This window comes from Labrus bergylta, chromosome 3, assembly GCF_963930695.1.
Source record: "Labrus bergylta chromosome 3, fLabBer1.1, whole genome shotgun sequence".
NCBI lineage: Eukaryota > Metazoa > Chordata > Actinopteri > Labriformes > Labridae > Labrus > Labrus bergylta.
Window position 1 is genome coordinate 19225818 of NC_089197.1, and position 25705 is coordinate 19251522.

At 38.3% G+C, this 25705-nt stretch overlaps 1 protein-coding gene across 1 annotated transcript in view; it reads left to right on the forward strand.

Moving 5' to 3' along the window:
• The first annotated feature begins 3396 nt into the window (after positions 1–3396).
• lgr4 (leucine-rich repeat containing G protein-coupled receptor 4) overlaps positions 3397–25705 on the forward strand; it is a 29607-nt gene continuing 7298 nt past the window's right edge. Inside the window, exons 1-8 of the mRNA XM_020632510.3 lie at positions 3397–4174; positions 13595–13666; positions 17878–17949; positions 18969–19040; positions 21379–21594; positions 23052–23123; positions 24740–24808; positions 25443–25514. Coding sequence (XP_020488166.3) covers positions 3996–4174; positions 13595–13666; positions 17878–17949; positions 18969–19040; positions 21379–21594; positions 23052–23123; positions 24740–24808; positions 25443–25514 — 824 coding nt within the window. The 5' untranslated portion in view covers positions 3397–3995. The remainder of the gene's footprint in view (positions 4175–13594; positions 13667–17877; positions 17950–18968; positions 19041–21378; positions 21595–23051; positions 23124–24739; positions 24809–25442; positions 25515–25705) is intronic.

Genomic DNA, 25705 nt, shown 5'->3' on the forward strand with positions numbered 1-25705 from the left:
CTATCATTAAACCCCCCAGTAAAGAGAAAAGTCCATCCTCTCCGTCTTTTGCCTGCTCCACTTTTCATACAATGTGTGCTGAAAGAGGCCGTTTGGAGATTTTCCCTTCATGACATCACAAAGGGCAGTCACCCCTCCCCCAGTTGGTGACACTTTCACAGCTAGATGTTTGTTCTGCCATCAGCGTCTGCTTTTCCACTGTAAACAATAGGGCATGGTGCAAGAAAGCCTGAGGCCCATCCCCTTACAGGGAAGGGCGTGGTCAGACACAGCTAACTCTCATTTAAAGCTACAGACACAGAAACAGCCTGTTCTGAGCAGGGCTGAAATAAAGAGGTTTATATGCAAGATAATATACAGGATCAGAGTGGATCTTAAGCAAGAAACTTCGAAGACATGTTTTGGGTACCTCTGAGAATTATTTTAACTTGTTAAAAACTAGTATAATATGTGACCTTTAAAGTTACAGTTAAGAACTTATCGTCACTTTTCAATATGCTATTGTGTACTATGGCGCCTCGTAATACTGAGGTATCATTATACAAAAAGTAGAAGACGAGGGTTATATAACTCAAGTTATAATTACAGAATCAAAAAGGCTATGAATATAAGTCAGCGCCGACAACAATATGCTATACTTGCAAATTAGTTACTAGCTACATATTTCACCTCCCCCAAATAATTATTTAAAGATTGATTAGACAGCTTGCCCATCTGTAATGACCTTAACTATGCATAACTTTAGTCTTTTATTTGTTTAATTAAAAAAATGATATCCATTATATCATGAGTTGGAAGATGAGTCATTAAAGCTTGTTTGTTTTCTTTTACTCCAGGCTGAAAACATTTTTATTTCTGTTGTAAAGCTAAACATTTCAACAATGGGCTCAGTAAGGATTTACTCTCTCCAGGACGGACCCTATGGAGTTAGATCAGTCTCAATATTCATGAATGCACAAATTCACAGATGAATTATGCGATTCATATATAAAGGACTCTATTCACAAAAATATTTTTCAATGCACACACAAATATTTATCATTGTATATGTAAAAAAGAATCTACAAATAAAAGAATAAGGTTTACAAACGTATTTCTGATTCACACACATATTTATTGTTTTAGAGAAATCCACAGGTATATGATATACACATACTGCATATTTAAAAGTATATTCAGTTTGCATCAAAAACACATTTGGATCTTGTTACATTAAATATGAACTGTTCAATCTGCATTTACAAACTGTTTGTCATGTGTCAACCTCACTCATTTGTGTGTGTGATCTTTGAGACTCACCTGCCGTGGTTTGATTCACAAATGCATTATTTTAACAGGGAATTGTCTGTAGCCAATCAGATGTCTCCTTCATATTCAGCCAATCACAGTAGCGTAGATTCAAGGGTATGATTTAATATGATCACTAAGCGTAACATCAGCATAGACAGTGATTAGCCTAGTCGTCTGATTAAGTCATCTTTATGCTACTTTGACGAGTACAAATAGTCTCTGTGATTGTCGTACTATAGATGGAAAGTTGTACATGGACATACAGAATATTTCAAAATTGCCTGACTCACAAAGTAGTAAAAATGCACTAGTAGCTTGCACTGCTATTGGCTACCTGATTACTTGTTTACAGCAAGCTTATGGTGAGTTGACCCCTGATTAAAGAAGACAAACACTGAACTCTAAACACATGTGAACAGATTACACTGCACCACACTGCTGGTCTTTGACTGTGGCTGTTAATTTATTCAGCTCTTCCTGCCAATTGTGGGTTAAACAGACGAGGAGGTAATGTGTAACCCTAAAAACAACACATACACATACAGAGTCCTCTTGTGGCAGAAAGTGTTTTGTTATTCTTTGCATTCCTCAATCTAGTTTACCCTTTACCATAATCGCCTTTCTAAAGGTGAAACAAATTCTGTGAACTTTTGTCATCGTCATAACAAAAACATGTTTTAATTGTGAATATTAGGAATAAATTACTGTTAATTGATGCTAATGTGAAATGTGCTTTACAACTATTCACAAGTAGTATTTTATTATTTTATTTTTCATACAGCATGTAGGGAATCTACATTCATACTAGATGTATCTCCGCTGAACTCTATATTCAGAATCTTCTTTTTCAATATCCACTCAAACTATAATCCACCATATCAGACAAGTAAACAGTTGAATGATACAGGTCAGAGGTGCTGTAAAAGGACTTGTATTGCACTAAGGTATTTCCACTTTAAAAAAAATTATAACAACACATACATACCGACCCTAACCTGTCCTTTTTGTTTTTATTGATGTTTTGAATTATGTGTTTGTGTTCCCTTTTACTTACAAAAACTGAAAAAAGACTATATTGTAGGCCTATAGAGGAGACAGATATAGCAGTAATGACATCCTATAATCTTCTTTCATCACCCACCCAACACATTTAGACTCTTTAGATATTGTGTTACCAAAACGACTTAAGTACTTTTATTAAATATTTCGCATTTTATACTAAAGTGCTGCTTACAACATGCTAATAATTCCCAATTCAGCACTCACAACAACTAATCGCATTTTCTATTGTGACTTTACCCAAGAAGATGAATATTTCATGCTCTGACACATTTAATTGAAAGTTGATTAAAGTGTATGTGAACCTGTATGAACAGGGCTGGAATACCATACCCTAAAAGCACCAGGTTCATGAACATTTAACCTCATGTCATGAGTCAGTGTCAGTATGTCAGTAAAAAAAAGGCCTATTAAGTTGCGATCATAAGAGACTATAAAGGGTAAAGGATTCATGGATTTCCAATGTCAATATTTACACCACCGCAAAACAAGGGGGGGGGGGGGGGGGGGTCATGAGATACCTTCTAAAAAAAGTAATAAAAATGTTTTTTTTCCCCAAACAAAGATAGAGGCATGAATTACCTGAGTGTCTTTATTAAGTGATAGAGACAATTGAATGCATTCTTGTGCACTTGCGTGGCGCTACACTATATACCTTACATGGGGCAGTGGGGATCCCCAGACTCTTGCACCCTTATTTCAAAAAGTTTGGGAACCCTCTGGCATAGTCTACAATGTGTCAGATTTGAACTTAAAACCCACTTCACGCAGCTAAACTCCAACATAGCAATTAAAACCTAGTTATTTTATATGGAGTTAGATAATGATTATCCGTACTGGTCCTCCATACTTGTGTCAACACTTTCACATGACTGGTTTTTGTAAGTCACTCTCTGGTGAGTGGCAGAAGTTGGCTCTCTCTGACGTTGTGGTGCAGGTTTGTTAAGTGTTGCACAGGCCGGGCCCAGTGCCGCAGGTTGTCCGGTAGGGTGCCTGCCGAGCTACAAGCAGCATGCTGTTGATGTCAGGAGCAGAGAGAGAGGGAGAGGGAGAGAGAGAGAGAGAGAGAGAGAGAGAGGAGGGGAACGTGAGGAATGGCTGAAAACTGAGGGTGATATCCTGTTGTAGGAAACAAACCAGAGCGTACTTCTAACTCAAGACTTAGCCGTCTCGGTATCAGTCGGTAAGCGACGCATTAACACACAGGCACCGTTTTTGTGTACGTGGTTATTTAATGGGACACCGAAAACGCAAAAAACCGCAAGGTAGGCTACTTCTCCTGTCGCCGCCAGACCTGCTACTTTATTTTCATGGACTAATACGACACAGAGGAGGGCTGAGAAATGTTTCACGGTGAGCTTATCCGCTCGTCTTGGAAGATAATGTTAAGTGTTTTGACATTAGCCGTGCGTTAGCATTGATATTTTTGGTGTCCGTTGCGTGAATGAACATTAAGTTGTTATTACGAAAAGCGACGGATAGGCGCAATCTCTTCATGCCTCAACCGACCACATGAGAAGTCGACGTCCGGAATAGGTTCAACCGCAAAACAAGGCCCCCCCCCCCCCCTCCTCTCCTTTCCTCCTCCTCCTCCTCCTTCACCGGCTCGTTTTTTATCGCTTTCACCTGAACCGAAGAGAAGGAAAATGCGTGTTGACTTGTTTTGGATGTGTTTGTGGTGTTTCCTTCGCCCTGGTGCCACCGGTCAAGGGCAGTCGACGGTGTGTGTACCCTCATGCAGCTGCGATGAAGATGGGGGTGCAGACTGCTCCGGGAGAGGACTGACCAGCGTCCCAACCGGGCTCAGTGCTTTCACCTACTATCTGTAAGTAACATCCATAGCGAAATACAACCAGACATGCTTTTTTTTTATTCTCAAATGGGTCCCTGCAAAGGCCTAAGTTTGGGGCATTGCTGTGTTTACATCTAAAGGGAGTATTAGATACACTATTATAAGGGCAAACTTTCTACCAATTACTTATTCAAGACAGATGTCCAAGTGAAGATGTAGTCCTAATGGAGAATCCCATGGTCAGTAAGTCTTACTTTTTTTGCTGTCAAGGAGCTTCAGTAACAGCTTGACAACAACTTATCCCCAACAAGAGTTAAACATTTCCCCTAAACTAAGGTTAAGGCCATGAACTATCATTAATTTCTCTGGTTTACTCAATTTAATTGTGTCAGAAAATGATGAAACCGATAATGTCAATCGGTGTGTCCTCAAGCTCAAGGTGATATTCACAGATTTCTTGATTTGTTGCCAACACAAAAATATTCAGTTTAGTGTTATAGAGTTGTTACAAATAGCCAAAAAATCTGGACTTTTTTTCTTTAAAAAAAAAAAATTACTCACTGATTTATTGATCATCAGTGTAGTTGTTGATTGAGTCGATAATTGTTGACAACTAGTTGAACGATATTTGCAATTCTACCTGGAACAACATTAGAACAACTCAGGGGTTTTACTCAATTTGAAGTAGTATGATTGTATGATTTTGTAGTAATCATCCTAAATCAATCGGATGAACCATTATAACTACTTTGGCAATAGATTTTTCAGCTTTCAATTTGTCACATATGCAGATTAAGCTCTTCGCCGTGGATGATGGTTAAGTGGTAGTTTGGGATTTTGATTCTGTTGCCTTCACGGATAGAAAATTTGAGTTTTTCATCTTAGACTTAGTTTGTGATGAAGTAATGAATATCTTATATCAAATTTAAACTGGAGATTTATATTAAATGAGAATAATTATCAAATCTGTTACCTCATTTAGACTATAAGTGTATTGATATTCCTTAATCTTAGCCCTTTTAGGACTGAGTTGATACGCCTTTAACCCAATTAAATTTGAACACAATTCTTGGGTGCCAATTGGATTTGTATTGTAAATCTAAAGCCATTTTCTCATGCACTCCTGAAAATATCTAGATCATTTCAGGAGGACTGCTCCCAATATTCTCCCGACCTGGCTGTTCACATATGCACCTCACAGCAGGAGATGTGGAAGTAGTGGACAAGGCAACAGAGTCCACTATACAAAGCTATAATGAGAATAATTGCCTGTATCATTATGTTACATGTAGTTTGACGGAATCAAAATATCAACAGTGTGGCGTGGAGAAGAACACACTGGCGAACAGAAAACATAATGCAGCAATTTAATTACATATGTAGATCGTAGCGGTCGCATGCATACAGTCTACGCACTGACTCCAGTCACAGGTTATATACGTCACCACCCTCTCCAGCTGGCCCTAGGTGAATTCTTCAGATAATATCCTGCTGCGTTCTCACATCAACCCACTCCGACTTGCTGCTGAAAAAATACTAGGGGTCTTAAAAACTAAATGTTAATATTATTAGCTAATTAGTTAGGTATCCTACTCCCTCACAGAGGTGAGACAGTTAGTATGAAACTGAATCAATACAGACATTGCAACAGCATCTCGCCACTGGTTATCTTCTTTCAGTTAGGATGGAACAAGACATGGCTTATTTTCCAATTAATAAATCTTTATTAGCCGGTTCAGTTAGAGGGACACAGAGTTCTAGCTTTAACCTTTCAGACTCATTGCATTTTCAGACAACAAGTACATTGTCTTATTTTTTTTCTTCTTTTGGCTGATCTTGGGTCATGTTTGCTGTTTTTTTGTAAGATATGTTGTAGATATGAAGTCACAATTATCGAGCACAGGAAAACAAAAAAAAAATCATTTTAAAATATGCGAATAAAATATCCTGATACCCAACCCATGTGTTTCCTGCACAAGCTGCTTCCTTAGCCGAAGTGCATTCAGTGTGATTACTGGATCCTAAACAAATGTGTAGCCCCTGGTGACATGACATTTTTTAAATGGGCAAACATAACTTGTTTCTTTTCTCACAAAAATACCTTTGATTTCCCTCTTAGAGTCGAGTATCAAGTTCAACGTTACTGCAAACAAAGTTATGTACACAGTGCTGCTAAGGTCACAAATTGTGCCTGATTTGATTAAGGTACGCTCCATGGGTTGTAGCCAGCAGTGCTTTGTTCCCAGTGCTGTAAGCTTAATACAGAATAACTAGGAGTTAAAGGGGTCATATTATGCTTTTTCTGGTTTTATATGCTCTTTAGTGTGTTTTCCAAGTGTCCTGTGCATGTTTAGGCACATCTATGTGCAAAAATTCAAAGTCCGCGGAAACGCGGCTTCTCCTACGTCCTCCTGTTAGCTGTAGCATTAGCCGCATGTAACGCTCGGTTCTAGCCCCCCTCGAAAAAAAATTGCCAGTGTGATGTCTTGTCAGTGTGAGATCACTGATCTATGCCCATTGGCTCGTTGTGGCAAGCCCAGCAGCTCATGTTGCACGCCCAATAACTTTTGTAGCACGCCCACGATATGCCGTAGCCTGTGGTAGCACAGTAGTGCTAAGGTAATAATGTTTTTGCTCTCCTCGGAGCCAAAGCGGCTGCATTCCCAATATGGTAAAAGGGGCGTGACATTTCCGAGAACCTTGCTGAGCGACTGACCAATTACGGCAAAGCCGGCAGGCCGACCAATCAGATCAGACTTGGCACATGCGGGGACTCTGAACGTGGGCACTTCAGAGCCTTAGAGAGAGACTCCGAAGTGATTCGGTACATGGAGCGGCAGTACATGAAAACAGACACTTTTTTCAAACTTTAGCTATTGTGAACATACTTTAGTAGATTGAATATACGAACCCCAAAAAGGGCATAATGTGACCTCTTTAAGCTATAAAGTGTATTATCCTGTTTTCATTACATGTCTTGTTGAGAGTGTTACTGCTTTAGGTGAGGGCACCAAGTAAGGTTAGATCTTTACACATTGGTTCATTTACAGTTGATGATTGCCCTATGAAGAAACTCCTCAGTTTGTTTCACAACTTCCAGGTTAATCATAAACTTGAGTAACCACCTCTGCAACAGCATTGAAAACAGCAATTAATAGTGAGCTTTGGTATAACAGTGCACCTTTTAGAAAAGGAAAATAAGGAATAACTGTGAGTTTTCACAGCACTTTTCACAGAAAAAATTATCTGTATCTGTCACTTTGCTAAAAGTGTAACTCAATGGTGTTTTTTTTTTGGAAACATTTGTGTTGTGTTGCCACTTTAGAAATTGCAAGAGTTGTGACCAAAGCCGACTTGTACAGGAACCAATCTGGTGCCTCTTGAAATCCCTATTGTTAAGAAAGTGTTGGGTAAGGTAAACAGAGGAAGTAGATTCATATGCCAAGCTGTCAAGACATGTCACACTAGGCAGATTGCTCACAGCTGAAACTCGTAAGTATACCTTTTCAAATGTGGGTAAAACATACTGAAATCCATTACAGGCTGTCTCTCACCTCAATCACAACATGAAGTAGTGTTTTCAGAAAGTAATACCATATTATCGCACTGTCACTCTGTTTTCCTATTTAGTGCAAAAGTTGAAAAAATGTTGCTCTCCAGATTGTGCTATCTACTTGTCTCGCTGCCTGCTCTGCACATAGTTATCTAAATGCACTGTGACAGCCTTTAAACACTAAACTGCCCTAATGTATTCTCTTCAAACTCTTAAAAGTATGTGAAAGGTTGCTTGTCCCTCTCTCTGTCCTGCTCTCATTTGTTCTCCTGGTCTCTTGAACTTAAGTTGTCCTCTCCCACTCCCTCCGTCTTTTGTATGTGGAGCACTGGGGTTAGGGATCATGATGGATTAGTGAGACATATTGCAGCTGCAAGGGCTCCCTCTTCTCAGGACTAATGCATACACAATAGACTGCTGATGTGTGAAGGAAAAATGTCACATATTAGTGTTTTGCTATTGCTGTATTTGTACTGCACTTGCACAATTTTGTTTGCGGGTAATCATGTCTCTAAAATCAGTATACCAAGATAGAGACACAGAAAGAAATTAGGTCTAATTATTACCAACAGGTAGGTATGAACATTTAAAATTATAAAAGGCATATTTACACAGGTAGTAGGAGAAAAAGGCAGATTTTTCTTTTAAGATTATTTCTAACTTAATTGATAGCACAGCCTAAGAGAGACTGGAAATGTGGGGAAGTGAGAGTGAGGTAGACAAGTATCCAAGTGTCAAGGCCGGCAGTCAAACCTGCGACCGACGCGTTGAGGACTATGGCCTCTGTGGGCGCCTGCTTTACAGACTGAGGTAAACCAGTGTTCCAGGAAAAAGCATATTTAAGGGAGTATTTCTTGCTTTAGTGGTGCCCAAAGGTCAGGAGAATCTCACTACAATCGTTTGTCTATTGTTATCTATCCACTCTTGATTTATGTAAGAAATAACTTATTTTACTGGAAGACCACACATTTTGCAGTAAATCAAATGACAACATTGGAGTGGTCTCTTACCTACAGCCCACAGGGGCTTGAGTTTTGGCATCAGTAGTGGAAACAGCCCTGTCACAGAAAAACAGATGAGGAAAAAAATGAGGCCCCTCAGCCAGTAACAAAGCAAACACTCCTTCAGAGGGTATGTAGTTTACCTGCCACTGAGCCTTGCGGAGGTGTTTAATATAGTTTATGCATGAACTCTTGTGCATTTTAAGGGGGCAAAAAGGGGTTTTTACAGCCTACATATCAGTTGTGTTGGTTCTTTCATAGCGTGAACAAGGTTGAGACTTAGGGAAGAAGGAGGGGTGGCGTCAGGGGTCTTGCACTCTGCTGGTGGAGCTTGCCGGTTTCACCATTGGTGCCCTCAATCCATTTTTAACTGAATGATACTTTTGTTCTTGGTCAGCAGAGGTGAAAGGAGCCAGTCAGTGGTTCTTGGGCCCAAACAGGATGACTTGTGGATGGTTGAATATTAACACTTTCTGTCCCTCCTTTATCCCATCCTCCACTTATTCCACTATTCCCATCCCCCTATCACAAATTTTCAAACTGCGTATACTGAGGTCAAAATGCTCCAGCAACACTTGTTGTATGAAGATCAACTTTATTAACAAATTAGACCTGACTGCGTATATTCAAATATTAAATACTATTCATGATTGAAATGCAATGCATTGATGTAAATATATATATAATATTTTGAAAAGTATTTTCTGTGTTAAGTAGAATTGGTTTGCTTAATATTCATTTCATTTCTGAAAAGCTAAGACAGTAATACCTGCAGGGACTCTGAAGATAGATTGATTAAGATGGGTTAATGGCAGCTTAGGAGAATTAATTTTTTTCCAAATGATGGTGCGATGCTTGGAGGAAAGTCTGAAACATGGCAAATGTTCTTTGCAGGTAATTAGAGCACATCAAGAATTGGTGACCACAGTTGTTTTGGTACCGCTAGTTAGTCTGCATATCAATACCAAAATCAATTGAAAATAATAATGTACTTCTCTAGTGATTAACATTGTTTAGCATAGTATTTTACTTGGGCACAATCTAAATCAGCAGTGGCTGGCTGAATGCTGTTGGTAAAAGGACTCAACCTCCAGTCTTTTTTTGTCTACTGATTAATACATTGAGGTGACGCCATAATATATTACATTTAAAGAGTGTTTCCACAGTCATTCTCAACAACTCAACGATGTAGGCACACTTAGGACACTTACAGTTCTTAATTTGCTTGACGTAGCATGGTGCCACTGATAGACAGCCACTGGTCTACTTTCAAAACTTCTTGGTTAAACTTAAATCTCTAAAGTTATAGTGCTGCATTTGTGAGTAGTAGACATGTATAGTTTTTTTGGGGGGACAAAGGAACCATCATAGTGGCACTAGGGCTGGGAGATACATTTTATCATTTCATCAGGTTTGTGGAAAATCAAGATTTTCTCTTTAACTCTGACGCTCCCCTTGGGCTCCTTGTAGTTCCCATCCTCCCCCCTCGTTTACTTCCTACAGAGTTGCTAGGTGGCTCCATGTATTTTGCTGAACTTACTCTGCCTCATAGGTACTTTTGCTGTACCCTGAAACGGCACTTTTCAGGGTACAGCGCACTTTTAAAGACAATTTTACAACATGCATTTTAACCCAAAATTCAGGTTACTTTAATCATCCTCAATGGGAAATTCAGTTGGCTTTTGTTAAACTAGATTGATAAAATAAAAGCAAAACTTGTTTTAGTCTTTTCTTTTTCATTATAGATAAATGAAGAAATGGGCTAAAACAAATATATGTTATATATATATATATATATATATATATATATATAGGCATATTTTTTTTTTTTCTCACATTTTACAGAGAAAACCAATTAATCCATCATATAGACAGAGAGATCATCAGACTTGTTGTGCTCGCCAAATTGTGTCACATAGTCTTTGTATGTCAAATAGTTAGCTTTTTTTCTGTTACCACAATTAAATTGAATGTGTAATGGATATTGCTCTTATTATATGTTTTCTCATGTGTAAATTATTACAACACATGCGTTCTACTTGAAATAAAGTTTGTAATATTTTTCAGATTTAAATGTTACCAGAGAATTGACCTCAATTCAAATAATGTTATTAATTAAAGGTGCATATAGTTGCCGTCTACATTTTTCATTAAGAGCTGTGTGTTACGGGTTGCATGGTTCTTTCATGGAGTGTGTGTGCACTGTGTGCCCTGCCAACTCTTTTATAAGAGCTTTACAGCATTGTAAATTCAAGGTGTTGTCTAGTAATATTTTGTATTTAACTGCTGACAAGCCTGAAATTCCTCTGAATATTATAAGAAGAAACAGACCACTGACTGGTGTCAACAGGCATTGAAGGCAACATGTCCTGTATGCTTCAACGTCAGTTTAACTACATGAGGTGAACACCAAACCAAAGAACAGCTTCTATAATCAGCCGAATGTTCAGAAAATAACTAAAAATGCAGGTTTTTGTCAAGAGAAATTTCTCATTTTGAATAGCACTAAATTGAATAGTAATGGATGCGATTTTTTTTAAGCCTCCAGTTAAAAATACATCTGCCAATCTATCTTTCACTCAGTCAAAATTATCTGAAATGATGGATGGCTTTAGTTTTCAACATGGTGTGAGATGACTTGATACAGTAGCTGTGTCCAGTTTCCTCTTGGCATTGTGCTTTGATATATCGCTTAAATGAAGGATTTTTGGCATGTGGGATTTTAAAGGGTGAGTGTCCACTCCGCTTGATTTGGCCGATATAGTTGATGTTGCGTGAAAATAACATTATACGTTTCCTCTGTACAGCCGATAGTTTGCCTGTTTTTCTTCTCTTCCCTTTCCTCTGTCTGTACCTCTTCACTCTGCTCCATCTCTCTCCCTCTCCCAGCAAAACTCAAACCCCTGCATGACAAAAATATACAGCTGTATATTCATGTCACATGAAGGAAAGGAACATTTTATTACATTTATTTATGTCATTATTTTTTTTATTTAACAAACCATAGTTCATTATGGTGTCATTGTTCATGTACTTATTTACATTGTGCAGCAGGTTGTTATTAAAAGGGCCTGTGTTGATGTGAACTGACTTTGTTTTTGTTTGATCACAGCTCTTACAGTCTACAGGTTGAAGTGTCCTTGGGAAAGACACTGAACCCCTAACTGCACACTGTGGCATTAACATCAGTGTGTGAAATGTAATAGATTAGTTATTACTTATGGGCATCGTCTCACATTGTGAATGGGTGAATGCAACATGTAGTGTAAAAGCGCTTTGAGTGGTCAGAAGACTAGAATGGAAGTAGAGTCCATTTATAATTTCATCTAATTTTCAATAACAACAGAACTGTTTTACAGCAAAAGATTTAATATTGTAACCTTTTGGTTAAATTTGAAAACTATTTACTTAACCACCTTTTCCTTTTCTTGAAGAAGCCTGCTACTTGTCTCAGATTCTTTGCTTCCTCTCTGCTAAAATGAAGCCAAATAACACATGGGATAGAAATTTACTGATACCTGCTTGTAGAAGCAGTTAGGCTTGTCACCGTTTATCACAGCTGCATTTTTAGTGTCTCCTTCAATCTGTCTTAGCAAGGACACGACAGGACCTTGATGAGTAAAGCAGCCAGACACAGAGGGAGGGAGGAAGTGTGATATAGTCACGCAGGCCTCCCATACTCCCAAAACCTGCATGTGGTTCAGACCAGTCAACAGTCTGCATAAGATTGAGTCAAAATGTGGTTAGGGATGTATCCATCTGACCACCTGTGGTGGCAGAGCTGCTGAACACCAGCAGAGATGTTGTCTGGCTATGAGAGAATGATCGGGAGTGGGTGGGTGTTGATGGAAGTTCTGTTGTAGTTGCACAGTCTATATGGTAATTGGATAACCAGGTAAGTGGAGATGGGACGCAGGTCTCAGGGATGATGAGGGTTCTGTCAGGGCCCTTTTAAGGCCTCTGTGCATCTGTGTGTTTGTATGAGTGTCTGTGTGTGTATTTGGGACTGCAGAGGAAGGGCAATATGATCCTTGTAGGATTCAGGGGCCCACACACAAGGTCCGACAGAGATCTGGCAGTGAAATTCAAGATGGCCATTTGGAGAGTGAAAACGGAGAGGGGGCGACAGGGGGTCGCTTCATTTGTGAATCCCGGATGTTTTTTCAATCTTGAGTTTAGCATCTACTGGGCTTTTCTTTGAAGCATCTTAGTAGATTCCTTATCTTGATTAGAGATCAGAGTTGTTAAGGTCTATTCAGTACTCTTTGTCCCCTCTTACTGTGACAGTCCCTTATTTTTTGTAGAGTCAGTTGAAAAGATTTCATGTTTTCCTCAAGCATGAAGTGTTAAAACACTTTCAGTCGTTGGCATAACCATATCAGCGTGTTATTTTTTGATTAGCATGATGAAGACGTAAACACATTAACTCATATTAGCTTTTGTGGGGAAGCAGATCAAGTCCTGTGTGCATATTTGTCATGCTGCTACATGCCTATCTTTTCTTGTAGTTGGTTTGAAAAATGAAGATCCCTGGGGCTAAAGAAGAGGGCTTTTTCCAAGGCTTTTTTTTGTTCAGCTTATACTTATGCAGGCACAGTGGAATATATGATGGGTGTTACAACTACATAATTGTTTGTGTATGACGAATAAAATAAGTATTATTGTCTTGAAAGCTTGTTTTTTTTTTTTTTTGCTATTGATTAGTTTAGTTGGTCAAAAAGGCCTTGTTTCAAAGCGTTCACGTGATCTGTTGTTAGAAACAACTAAAACATGTAGGTTTTTATAGGCTGTGAATTCATTTATTAAAATGAATCAAACGAATATAATTTGATCAGTCTAATAAACATTGCACATGAAACAGTCTGCCCCCAACTAAGCTGAATGTTTTCTTTTTCACAGTGATCTGAGCATGAACAACATCACTGAGCTTCCAGCATATGTCTTCAAGAACTTCCACTATCTGGAGGAACTGTGAGTACATGCCCAACTTTTTTTCTTCTCATTAATGATGTATTTACTCTGTGCAATGTTGACATGAGGGCCGGGCTTCATGATATGCACCTGGTTGTTTAAGTTTGTACTGCAAAACACACAGCATAGGTGCACACAACAGGCCCTTCTCCTTAGTTGAAGAAGATAAGCTCTGCATTACATGAGGTCACAAATCACTCACCATTCATGAATTGAACTAGGGCAGTTATAAAAGGTGCAGTAAAGCTAAATTAAAAAGGTGAGGTGAGACAACTTGTATTGAAGCTACAGTCATGTGACATCCTGTGAGGATTTTTGCTTTTAAGGGATTATCAGGGTGGCAACAGCACATCTCTGCTCTGGGGCTTTTGTTGAGTGGTGTACATCTAATCTTAGTGGGTGTTTGTTATTTCTTCTCTCTTTAAATACTCTGCTGTCTGGCTCAGCACTGCTGGGGAGTCAAAGATAAAATCTGTCTACCTTATATCAGGTAACATGCAGCCCTGAGAAAACAAAATGACCAGTGAGTGAACACACTCCAGCGTTTTGAGCTCCACTTAGCCTTTGCATGCATTTTTTTTCCCGGCTCTCGTACATCTTTCAGCTAGCCGCATCTTCACCCCCTTCTTTTCCCTACACCACTCCAATCTGCTTTGTCAAAAAAGGCAATTTACTTTTCATCACGTTGTGTGGAGGAATGCAAGGCAGGAAGGAAGAGGGCAAAACAATAGTTTCTATGGCAACAAGGCTGAGACACCCACCCAGTCTAGCTGCAAGATCTTAAATCTTCATAATGGATGGACTGTCGTTGGGGTGTCAGTTTTTTTTATGACAGAAGGTGCTTTGATTGACAGATATTCATAGTTCATATGTGTGTTTGTTTAACCTTTTTTTCTGGGAACAAATCTGCAGGCTTGTCTTCAGTGAACTTTGGTGGATGACTTTTTTGCTGTAGGGCTGCAGCGTTGTCAGTGAACCAGAGCGTGGGCCCTGAGGGCAAAGACAGGGAGAGGAAGAGTTGACAGAAGAAGAGATCAGGAAGAGACAAGAGAGCAGGCCATCTTCATGCAGGACAGGAGTAAAGACGAGGGAGAAATATTCCCTCCTTCATAGTCACGCAATCTCCTCTGCTCACTTTTCTCTCCTGCCAAAAGCTCAGCAGAAGTGATGACAGGTCCTTTCTGTCTTCTTAGCAGTTTGTTTTTATTTCTGATGATAAGCTGTGACCGTAGTCACTCTTTAGTTCTACAGTTCGTTGTGGTATTGACAGCTGGGTGAGTCTGTTGTCTATATTTTACATTTTGTTAACACTTAACACTATTTATTTTATTTTAAATAATTATTTTAATTACATTTTGATGAAACTAATGATAATAATGAACATCTATTGATGTGAAAAATACATATATATCTGTGTTTATTACCCTATCTGTTATATATGGCAAAAAATGTATATGAGCCTTACACTGTACCCTTGATAAGAATAATTTAACAGTAACTTCATAAATTAAAGCAGGTCCTGGCCCCTTTTTCAATTTTGGTAGCGAACCCACTGCCTCCTGATTATTGTGCTCCATTCAGTTTTTATAGAAGCCCTAATTTAGACTGCCGTTTCAAGGCAAAATAGTGATGTTTCATCTTCAATATGAATGAAAAAGTGATCCTACATCTGTACTGTCTTCAGAGGTAGTAACAGGGGTTACAGGGCGAGATGGAATCAGCTGTGCCAGCATTCAAACCTAGAGCGCAATAAACTGTGTTAAACTGCAGAATGTAAGATATGTTTTCTCAATAGCATCAATTTTATTGTTTTGTAGCTTCCTACTTGGTCAGGATGCTTCCTGATCAAATGCTCTTTGAGATTCGTTCTAAAGTTCCTCCCAAATGTTTGTTTGAACACAGACTCATATCTGCATATTTATTTTTAATCAAAAAACTACTTGTTTGAAAATGAAGCTTGGTTGTTAATCTTTTCACGGCTACCCAAGCCTAAGTATAGCTGTATCCCTCCCAATTCACAGCTGTATTTATCGCATCTATCGCAAATATGAATTAAAGAATTGAAGTCCCCTGTTTATGACAGCTACCTATACCTGCCAGGTTACTGAAAGAGTGTGCATGGTATTTTAAATAATTATGGAAGCATGTTATGTGGGAGAGTTGCTTGTTTTGGTTTTGCCTGTCTTTTCCTAAATAGAAAAGCAAACAATTTTGGCAAAATTTGAAGGCCAAAATGTTTTTTCCTCAAGGAACTTAGCAAATAATTTCTTCAGCCATTAACTGTTGTCAGAGTATGCTGCAGGGCTCTCTGTGAATGTGTTGTTGACAAAGGTAGACCTGTGGGAGTGGTGTTGCACAAGAAGAGGATTTAGCCTTTTCTCAATGAGATTTAACACATTCTTCTTACATAGTTAAAGCCTGGGGAGGACATGTACTGAATTGGCTAAAGGGTGGAGGAGGAGAAACTGTCTCTATGTCATGATACCTGAAGAATATCTGAATGATTCGTCAAACCATGTGAGAATCTGATTTTAGCAGCTTGACAGTGTCTGCAGGTTGTGAGTTGTGTGAGTTCTCTAAGGGTTCAGTCTTGAATAAGCCTTATTGGTCACTATCTGTCGGAAAGTATGACTCAACAGCTATAGACATGATTCGTGCCATTTTTAATTAGTAGGCGTCTGTATGCGTGACAGTTTGTAGTGTTGTCATGACTGTCATTAAGGATTCCAGATTAGGAATTAAAGTCAAAAGATATCTTGCTGACAAATTGTGGCGCAATAGAGGCACTTTTTCTCACATTGATGAGCTCTTGAAGTTATTTATTGGGTTTGTCTCAAAGCCAAGTCAACCTGAATTAACAGCCTTGTTATAAAGCTGGTGAGTGTTCCTACAGTTAACCACAACAAATCAAACAGTAAAAAGGCCCTGTGATTGGCTATTTCTTTTTAAAAAAGTGCTTTTGAAGTTGGACATTGAATATGATTGCATTTTAATTTGCATTCTTTCTTTGTTTATTCAAAAACTACAGAGTAAAATGTTATTGTAAGCTTTGTTTTTGACCACCGGGCTTTTTTTAATTGATGTAAAATGTAAATTTAAAATGTAAACTTCCCATTCCAGTGAGAAACTGTTACTATTACATTTTAACAAACAGTGAACTGATTCTTATAATCTGCATGGTGGGTTAAAGATTTGTGTCATGTTTCAGAGGTGTTTAATAAGCCTTTTGTTTTCATCCTTATCAACAGTAGATTTAAAACAACAACAACAACAACAACACCATTATGATACAAACTGTGAAGGGGAAACTCAAACTCAAAGAAGGGGGGGGGGGGTGTAAATATGTTTGATGGCGTACTAGATTTTGCCAACAGGCCACTGTTTGCATACCATCAGCAGAGTGTGTACTTAAGCAACAGATTACTCAGTAATTGTGCTCACAGTACTTTATACCTCTCACCGTACAGTTTTGCATAATCGATAACCTCCTTTATTTATTGGAATTTCTAATATACTAATGAAAGAGCAGTTTTGAGTCGACATGAAGATTGAACACAGTCAACCTCCATTCCCAGGCTCACACCCAACAGCTCTTGTTGCAGGGAACTCTGCATTGCATGACTCAAATTGCAGAGTGATAAATCTGTCGCTAATCTCTCAGGCCAGATAGCATACTCGCGCTGTGTTGCAGTCAGCATGTCCCATGCTTATTTACACCCCTAATTCCTCCACTTCCTGTTCCCAACAGGAAAGGGAGGTGACCCCTCAGCCTTAAATAATCTACGGAGGGACTGATGTAGCTCTCTGGTGATAAATGTTACATTAATGTTACAAGGTTATACTGCTTATATCAGCTTTAGAGGGGTGAATTAGTCGTTCACTTTACTTGGTTGGGTGGCTGAGAAAGCGGCGTAAGGAGGGGATATCCAGGAACAGCTCTAATCTCTTGTGGGTGTCAGACAAAGTGACAACAGGCCATGGCACAGACACATGTCTTTGACACCCCCGGCCCCATGTTCAGCCTCAATCCTGGAATCTAATCTACCGAGGCACTGGGTGTGAAGAAGTTCTCAACACTGTGCATTCCTCTATCAGAAATGAAATATACTCTTGTGTATCGGTCTGTTCTTTAAATGCAGAGAATGTGTCCCTCAACGTTCAAACATCTGGGAAATTTCCTAAATACATGTGTGACTTTTCTCTTGCCATAGACGACTTGCGGGGAATGACCTGTCATTCATCCACCCTGAAGCCCTGTCTGGACTGCATCAGCTCAAAGTCCTGTAAGTATATACCCTCCCTGCCACCAACATCAACTCATACAGACACACACTCATGGCTGTGTCAGTGTGAATTGTTCCACACACTGGGGGAGAAAGTAAATATTGCAGTTAGTGGTAACATTGTGGTGCTGTCAATCATTTGCTACTCAAATTCAATCAAAAAAGACTAAATGCATTTTTCCATCCCTTCCTAAGTGGTGTCTATCAGCAGCTATGAAAAACCTGACCACAAAATGTTCACTGTTTAAAATGAGTGCTGCACAATAAACAACCAAATCAGGCCCTAGATGAAAACACATTGACCAGCATACTGAGTGCTCCCTAGTCGATTTTGAACTGGGTCAAAATGACAAAGTCCAGTTGATCTACAGGTGTGGTGTTTGTTCAAGGACTGAAAATTAAGTGATACAGTCACATTTGACTTGCTACAACTGCTATGGTGAAAACAAATTGAAGTATATTGACTAAATGCACATCGCACACACTTTATTTTCATCAGATTTAGGTTATTTTTTAATTTAACATACATTCTGTGTAATCATACACAGCTTTTACATGCCTCTAACAAAATAAAAATCATGAAATCAAGTGTCAATTAAGTGACAAAAAACAATCTACTGAACACACAAACTAAATAGACAAGCTCCACCTCATTAGTTCATATCTTTTCCACTTCAATTAAATATCTTTACTACATAGGACCGACGCCCCATGTACAGACGCTAAAGTCCTTGTCTGCTGCCATTATTTCTTTGTATCAATTCATTGTTTCAAATGTCCCTACCAGCTTAGCAGAAGTTTGTGGGACATGAATCTCTCTGTGTGACAGAAAGAATCAAGAAAAATCCATGAAGCCTGTGCTAAAGAGAAAAAGTATAGCCAGGGTAGATTGACTAAAACATCACCACCACACATACATACATTGAGTGTTGATTAAAGCTGTACATTAGGAACTTTTTTATTGACAGTACAAGGAAGTTTATGAACTTGAAATAAACATTTTGCCATTTTACACTCAGGATGCTCCAGAATAATCAGCTGAAGACTGTGCCCAGTGCAGCCCTGAAAAACCTTCAGTCACTTCAGTCTCTGTAAGTTTCACACGATCACACATGATGAACTCCGATGCATGTGTTGTGGATTTTCTGTTCAAAGAGACCTAGAATTTTAGGTTGACCTTTTTTAATGCATTCATTTTATTTTGGAAAAATGTATTGGATTACATCACAGATTGTAATCATTATTAGTCCAAGATGTCTTTCAGGTCAGATATTGTCTGGTACCGATGTAGTTTATATCTGTTGTTAACTGTAAAAACGGCCTTACAGGGAAGACCTGTGTGTCATTATTTTTAATGTAATAATCAATCTTTAGTTGATGAAAACACTTTTTCTCCTGAATTCCAGGATGAAAAGATACACTGCTGTTTTAAGTGATGTTGTCATAGAAACCGTGCGGTAAACTTCCACAGCCCACTATCTAAAATCATTGGACATCTTTTTTTTTGTACAAAACTAACAACCAAACTGTAGGCAGGTAGTCACAAAGATAATGCAAAAAGCAACAGCAGCACTGAGTCTAAAGGCAGATATGGAGTTTAGTTCAATGTCAGGGGCGATGGCTTTCTCAGTGTGAAGGACCGATGAGGAGCACTCAGGTTTTTGTAGGATTGAAGAATACCTTCCTGGACTGTTGCCATGTTAGTTTAGGTATTAGCTCAAAGCACTGCTCTGCTAAATGTAGCCTCACACAGCTGTTAAGATGACTGTGGATGCTTAGCCAAGGATAAAAAAAATGCTTATTCAAATTAGTTTCCCCCCCTATAATCTGACTCTTTACATCTATGACATGTTTGTATTAAGGTGAAGAGTTCATGCAATAAACATTTAAAATGTTTGTGTAATGGTTTGTAAAACACTGGCTCCGTACGGAGGCTCATCATCATGCAGCACAGTTCCTGGGGTGTTACTGGTCATATTGCTTTAGAAAGCTTTAACAGGCCAAATTCAGGCAAATGTCTTTTCTTCGAGTGTTTCTGAATTTACATTTTTGATATTTGACATAACATTATTTTAAAAGTGCCACTTCTGTTAGGTGCTTATATGATGAGAGTGACTTTACTCTTTGTCCAAGTGAAGAATAACTCTTGAATTCTCTGTTTATTAATTATTATTTAGGACATTTCAATTGAAATGTAGGTGCTAGGTGCTTCTCCCACTTAAATCACATATGATACTCCTGCTGCAGTGTATTTGTTGTGCACCAAGCACAGTGCAAATCTAGGTCAGTCTTGCTCAGATCTGCAGCTCATTTCTCTTTATACATTTTATTTTTGTGTTTCTGCATGTTTACACATTACCCTTGTCCTCTCGCAATTTCCTGCATCACTTAACCTTAGCTTCAGTATTTTTTTTCCTCAGACTGCTGAATGTCAGTTTCATGAGACCATTAAATGTACATGTCTCTATTTGTGCCACCTTCCTCCACCACACTGCCTCAGAGTTTGACAGGGACTAATAAAGGAATGAATCCAGCTGCAGAGACGTGCTGAAAATCCAGCTTTCCGCTATTATCACCCCTTCATACCCCTCCCCTTGTCCCTTGTTTCCCCTCTTTTTTTCTGCTCCTCTTCTTTCTTTTTAACAGATGTCTTTTCTCTGTGAGGATTTTAGGTCTGTAGCTGAAGTAATACACTTTGGCAGAGCAGGGACTTGGTTTGTATAAAGCCTTAGAGAGCTAAATGTCAATCAAGACTGTTTTTCTTCCAGGCCAGACACTTGAGGAATTTTGAGGGAGGGCGAGACACTCGGTGAGGGAGGATAGTGGGAGAAAACAGTGTGGTGATGGTGAAAAGAACACTTGTGCATTCATAATATGGCTCATTTAAAACATATTTCCCTTTTTTGCCATCCAAACTATGAGCTTTTGATCATGATCTCATCATTTTGTAGTGTTGCTACTCTTCAGTAATTTCAAGAAGACTGACATCAGTAAAGGAATATACGATATTCCACAGCTTTAAACTTGAAGGTATTGCTCTATTTTAGTTTGTCATTTTGGCAAGTAACTAACTTTATTTATCATAATTACCATAGCAACCAGATTGACATTTATGTCATCCTCATTATGTCAATTTAAGTAATGTGGTGTGTAATCCATGTGAAGATTAAAGAGTCTGCCAAAATTTCTCAACGTTTCTCAGAACTGAAGACGAGAAAAGTCAGCCATGAGCTGAATTCTGCTTTTTAGATACCGTTGATAGAATATAGAATTATAGTCTTATATATAAAGAATATGATGGTTGTTGAGGATTGTTTTGGTGCCGGCTGTTATTGCTTGCTGGTCAAAATTCTAAGTTAGTCTAATTATAAGAATAGATCCGAATAATTTCATTGTCCCATACCTTTTCTACATTTCTCTCACTTGCAGTCGCCTGGATGCAAATCACATAACCACAGTCCCAGATGACAGTTTCGAAGGCCTTCAGCAGCTGCGCCACCTCTGGTTGGATGATAACAACCTGACTGAGGTCCCCATCAGTTCTCTGAGACACCAGGCAAACCTTCAGGCTCTTACGTTGGCACTCAACCGCATCTCGTACATACCAGACAACTCCTTTGCAAACCTCACCAGTCTAGTTGTGCTGTAAGATATATTTAAATACTGTTCTATTTTTGGTTTTAGCATGAAAATCTGCACTGTGTTTATGAACTACAAATGTGTACAGTTTATTTGTTTCTGTGATGTTTCAACCCTCATGCTATATGTGCTGGTCATTATCGGTTCATAAAAATCTATTGATGTTATATTGATATATATGATTCTTTATCAACTGTATTATTGTATTAAACAACACAGCTAAATCAAATTTAAAAGAACAGACACTGAAACGTTGTGTTATGCCAGGTCATGAAACTGGATTAATTCCTTCAAATAGTTATTAGACAATTACATACTTTGGTATTGGACTTCTGATGAGACATCATTGAAAAGGCTCAGTTTTTATATAATAAACTTCTTCTGAGTCCTTCAGGCGAAACTCCCAGAATAGCCAGGCTAATTTAACTTAGGCATATACTGAAAAAGTCAGCAGGAACAACCTGCTGGTATACTTTTTCAAAAGCTTAATTAACCAGGCCGCTGACTGACTGAGAAAATTCTCGTTCACTGAAATGACCTGAGGGGGAAGCAGAAGAAGTAAAAGTCACAGGGTGTTAGGTAGAAAGAATATTACTCAAGTGTCAAGCCAACACACTGAAACTCTCTGCAGTGTGACTTTAATGTGCCTTTAGAGTCTGAGCCCTGGCTTGTTGTAAATTAATTTTTTTGTAAAAAAAATTCTGATTAACCAGATTTGAAATCTCCCTAACTGGCTGCATTGATCCCCTGTAAATTAAAGAGGCTACTTTTTTGTCAGTCATATATCATCAACACTTTTCTGTCACCACAAATTAATGCAAAGTGCCTCTCCTCTGGCTCTACTCGGTATCCTCTGAGAGACAGCAAATCAGGTTCCAAACACAAACATACTGTAGTATTTATTTCCACAACTTACCGTTAATAAGTCAACAAATCAGGTTGTTGCTCATATCCCGCGGAGCACTTGCATGCAGGCACTTCAGTGCTGAAAATTGCCGTTGGGGTTTGAATTTGAATGTTAATGACACTTTGAGAGTATTAATGTAAAATCAAGATTATCTTGTTGTTTTATGCATGATGGGAAAAGCTGAAATGTTCCACAAGAGGAACTTTACAAATATGTGGCGCATAAAGAATCTGCAGGATTGTTCCAACCTTAGACTTTTTTCGCTGCTCTCATGAACAACCACACAGACACACACACACATTGAGTAGTATTTCAGCGGGGTAAGTATAAACATATTAGAATAAACAGGAAGAAAAGACCTGAAATCTATTAGGCGAGGAGGCCTTCTACGTACATATACACATACAACGCAGAACTCTGATTCACAGGTTTGATTCTGGTTTAAATAACTATTTGTGAAACCTTTTACAGGACTGGAGTAAAACCCATGATGAATTTAAAAGATTATTTTTAATCAGTCATGGTATGAAATCTTATTGTGTGTTTGCTTTCCCAGGCATCTCCATAATAACAGAATTAAGGAGATAGGAGAGAACTGCTTTGCTGGTCTCATCAACCTGGAGACTTTGTAAGTTCACAGTCATACAGTAGTTGGCGTGTGTGTGTGTGTGTGTGTGTGTGTGTGTGTGTGTGTGTGTGTGTGTGTGTGTGTGTGTGTGTGTGTGTGTGTGTGTGTGTGTGTGTGTGTGTGTGTGTGTGTGTGTGTGTGTGTGTGTGTGTGTGTGTGTGTGTGTGTGTGTGTGTGTGTGTGTGTGTGTGTGTCAGTTTGAGTGTGTTTGTGTGTACTAACAGTTCCCCCACCCACCTCTGCTCCAGTCTTCCAGACATCATTGTGTCCACTTCCGCCTTTAATTGCTCTAGGATAAATAGAGCAAAGTACACGATGCTTATCAAATCTGCCCTCCCACTGTTCACTTCCTCCTGCCACACAGCCATGAAAAATCATTTAGTGACAGACATACCTAATGGGTATTGCACAAAAGACAGAGCTTTAAATATCAAAGACTCCCTTTTCTTTACTTTTTGTTCAATTTCCCAATCTGTTACAATGAAAATGATTTGCCTGCACATACTGACTTATCCAGTATTTAAATATCCAGCATTACAACACTGCACAGTGGACAACTGGCCACAAGTAGTTGGTTATTAAATCTAGTAGTTCATGGCTCCTTTACAAAACATCATGTACCTTAATTCAGCAGGTTAAAAATACTGAATCCGTCGCAATCAATGAGGAAACCATATGATTAAATCTGCTGGCTTACTGTTTATTTTGTTTGTACTTCTCTATGTCGTGCTGAAATGTCTATCATTCATTAATTATTCAATCAACAGAATGTTATATCACATCTCTATAATAGCATATAGGCGTGTATCAATACATCTCAATAAAGTTCAAATTCAATACCAATATGGACAATTTGAATCGGTTTGACAAAATATATATTGCAATATTCTTTTTCAAACCAGCGGGATGCACTGTCTGCTTCTGGCTTCTATTGTCTGACGTCAGTAGCTGATGCAGAAGCACTTATCAGTGTTCCTTCCTCTAGAGATATAATCTCAAAATCAAAAAGTAAGGACAATATTTATAAAGAAAAGTAAGGAGAAAGGGTATTTGCATTTTTAAATAAAGCATTATATTTATTGACTTTAATCTCATGTGTTTGTCAAAATTGAAAACTGTAAAAAAAAAAAAAGTATATATATATATATATATATATATATGATTTATGTAATTTTTCACATCAGAGTGGCAACCATTTGTCTTTATTTCTAATACTCACTATACCCGTGTCACAAATGTTACACCTAACAAGAAGAATACTGGTCAAGATTAAAGAACTGGAAATCTGATATTGTGATTATGTATTAATATTGAGTATTTCTACCGGTCACTTGATCAGTGATTATATCACTGATAAAGAGTGAATTGTTCAGCACTAGTTGCTCATCATATGTATTTTGTAAGTTTACTAACATGCTAATGACACAACTTACTCTTGAAGAAGGTTTGACTTGTTGCTGACTAAAAATATTTATAAACTCAAATCAAAATGTTTATTTGTAGTATTTCTTTGGATCAAATGTATCATTAATTATTCATTTTAGGGGGATGGATTTCTTACATCAGAACGCAAGAAAAAGCATTCACTTCCTGTTTGTCTCTCTGTCTCATCCTAGAGATCTTAACTTCAACAACCTGATGGTTTTTCCTAAAGCAATTCAGACCCTGCCCAAACTCAAGGAACTGTGAGTATGTCGTCATGTTTGTCCACCACTGTGGGAAACATTTTACACTGACATTAAGTTCAGGGACAAGTGAACTCGTCGAGAGCATGAAGGACTGTTATTTTTAGTGTGTTTCTAATAAAATGGTGATCCAACAAACATGCTATAGAGAAAATATTCAGAGAAAACATTCAAATCACAAAGTACTTGCAGCCTTGACTCATTATTTGTGAGTATGAGTCATTGTATGTATGAGTCACATGAACATATTGTAAAAACGATATATCATGAATGTGACCTTTTATCTCATGAATGGCATGATGAAATACATACAGGATATCTGTAATCTTTTGTGACAATTTTCTGCATCTGTGCTTTTATTTTGAAGGTGAAAAACACAATAGTCCAATTTCTTGGTTTTCTGGATGAGCACATTTATTATATATTACATTATTTAATTAGATCAACTGACAGACCTATGATTTAAGAAGCACATGTAGAAAGTAAATTGTTTAATTTAGTTTGTTCATGATATGGTCTTTTGTATTATTACTTTTTGTAATTGTGTTTATTTGTCTTCTTAACTTGCCTAACAAATCCGTTTACATTTCAAGTGAAGTGTCTGTACTTTGTCTCCTTGATCTTTTTCCTGCAGTGGATTTCACAGCAATGATATTGCTTCCATACCTGAAGGAGCCTTCCATAACAACCCGTTTCTGAGAACCATGTAAGGTCAAATCTCCCTACTGAGTCACTCAGAAACAAAAATAAGACACTTGATAATTCACATGTTTAAAAAATGCTCCCATGTGTAACGTACTGTCAGTCTTTTTACAAGCACACATGCCTGTGTGCTGATGTGAGTGTGAGGCTTCAGTAGACGAATGTCCAGGAGATGGTGCCATTCTCGCATAGTAA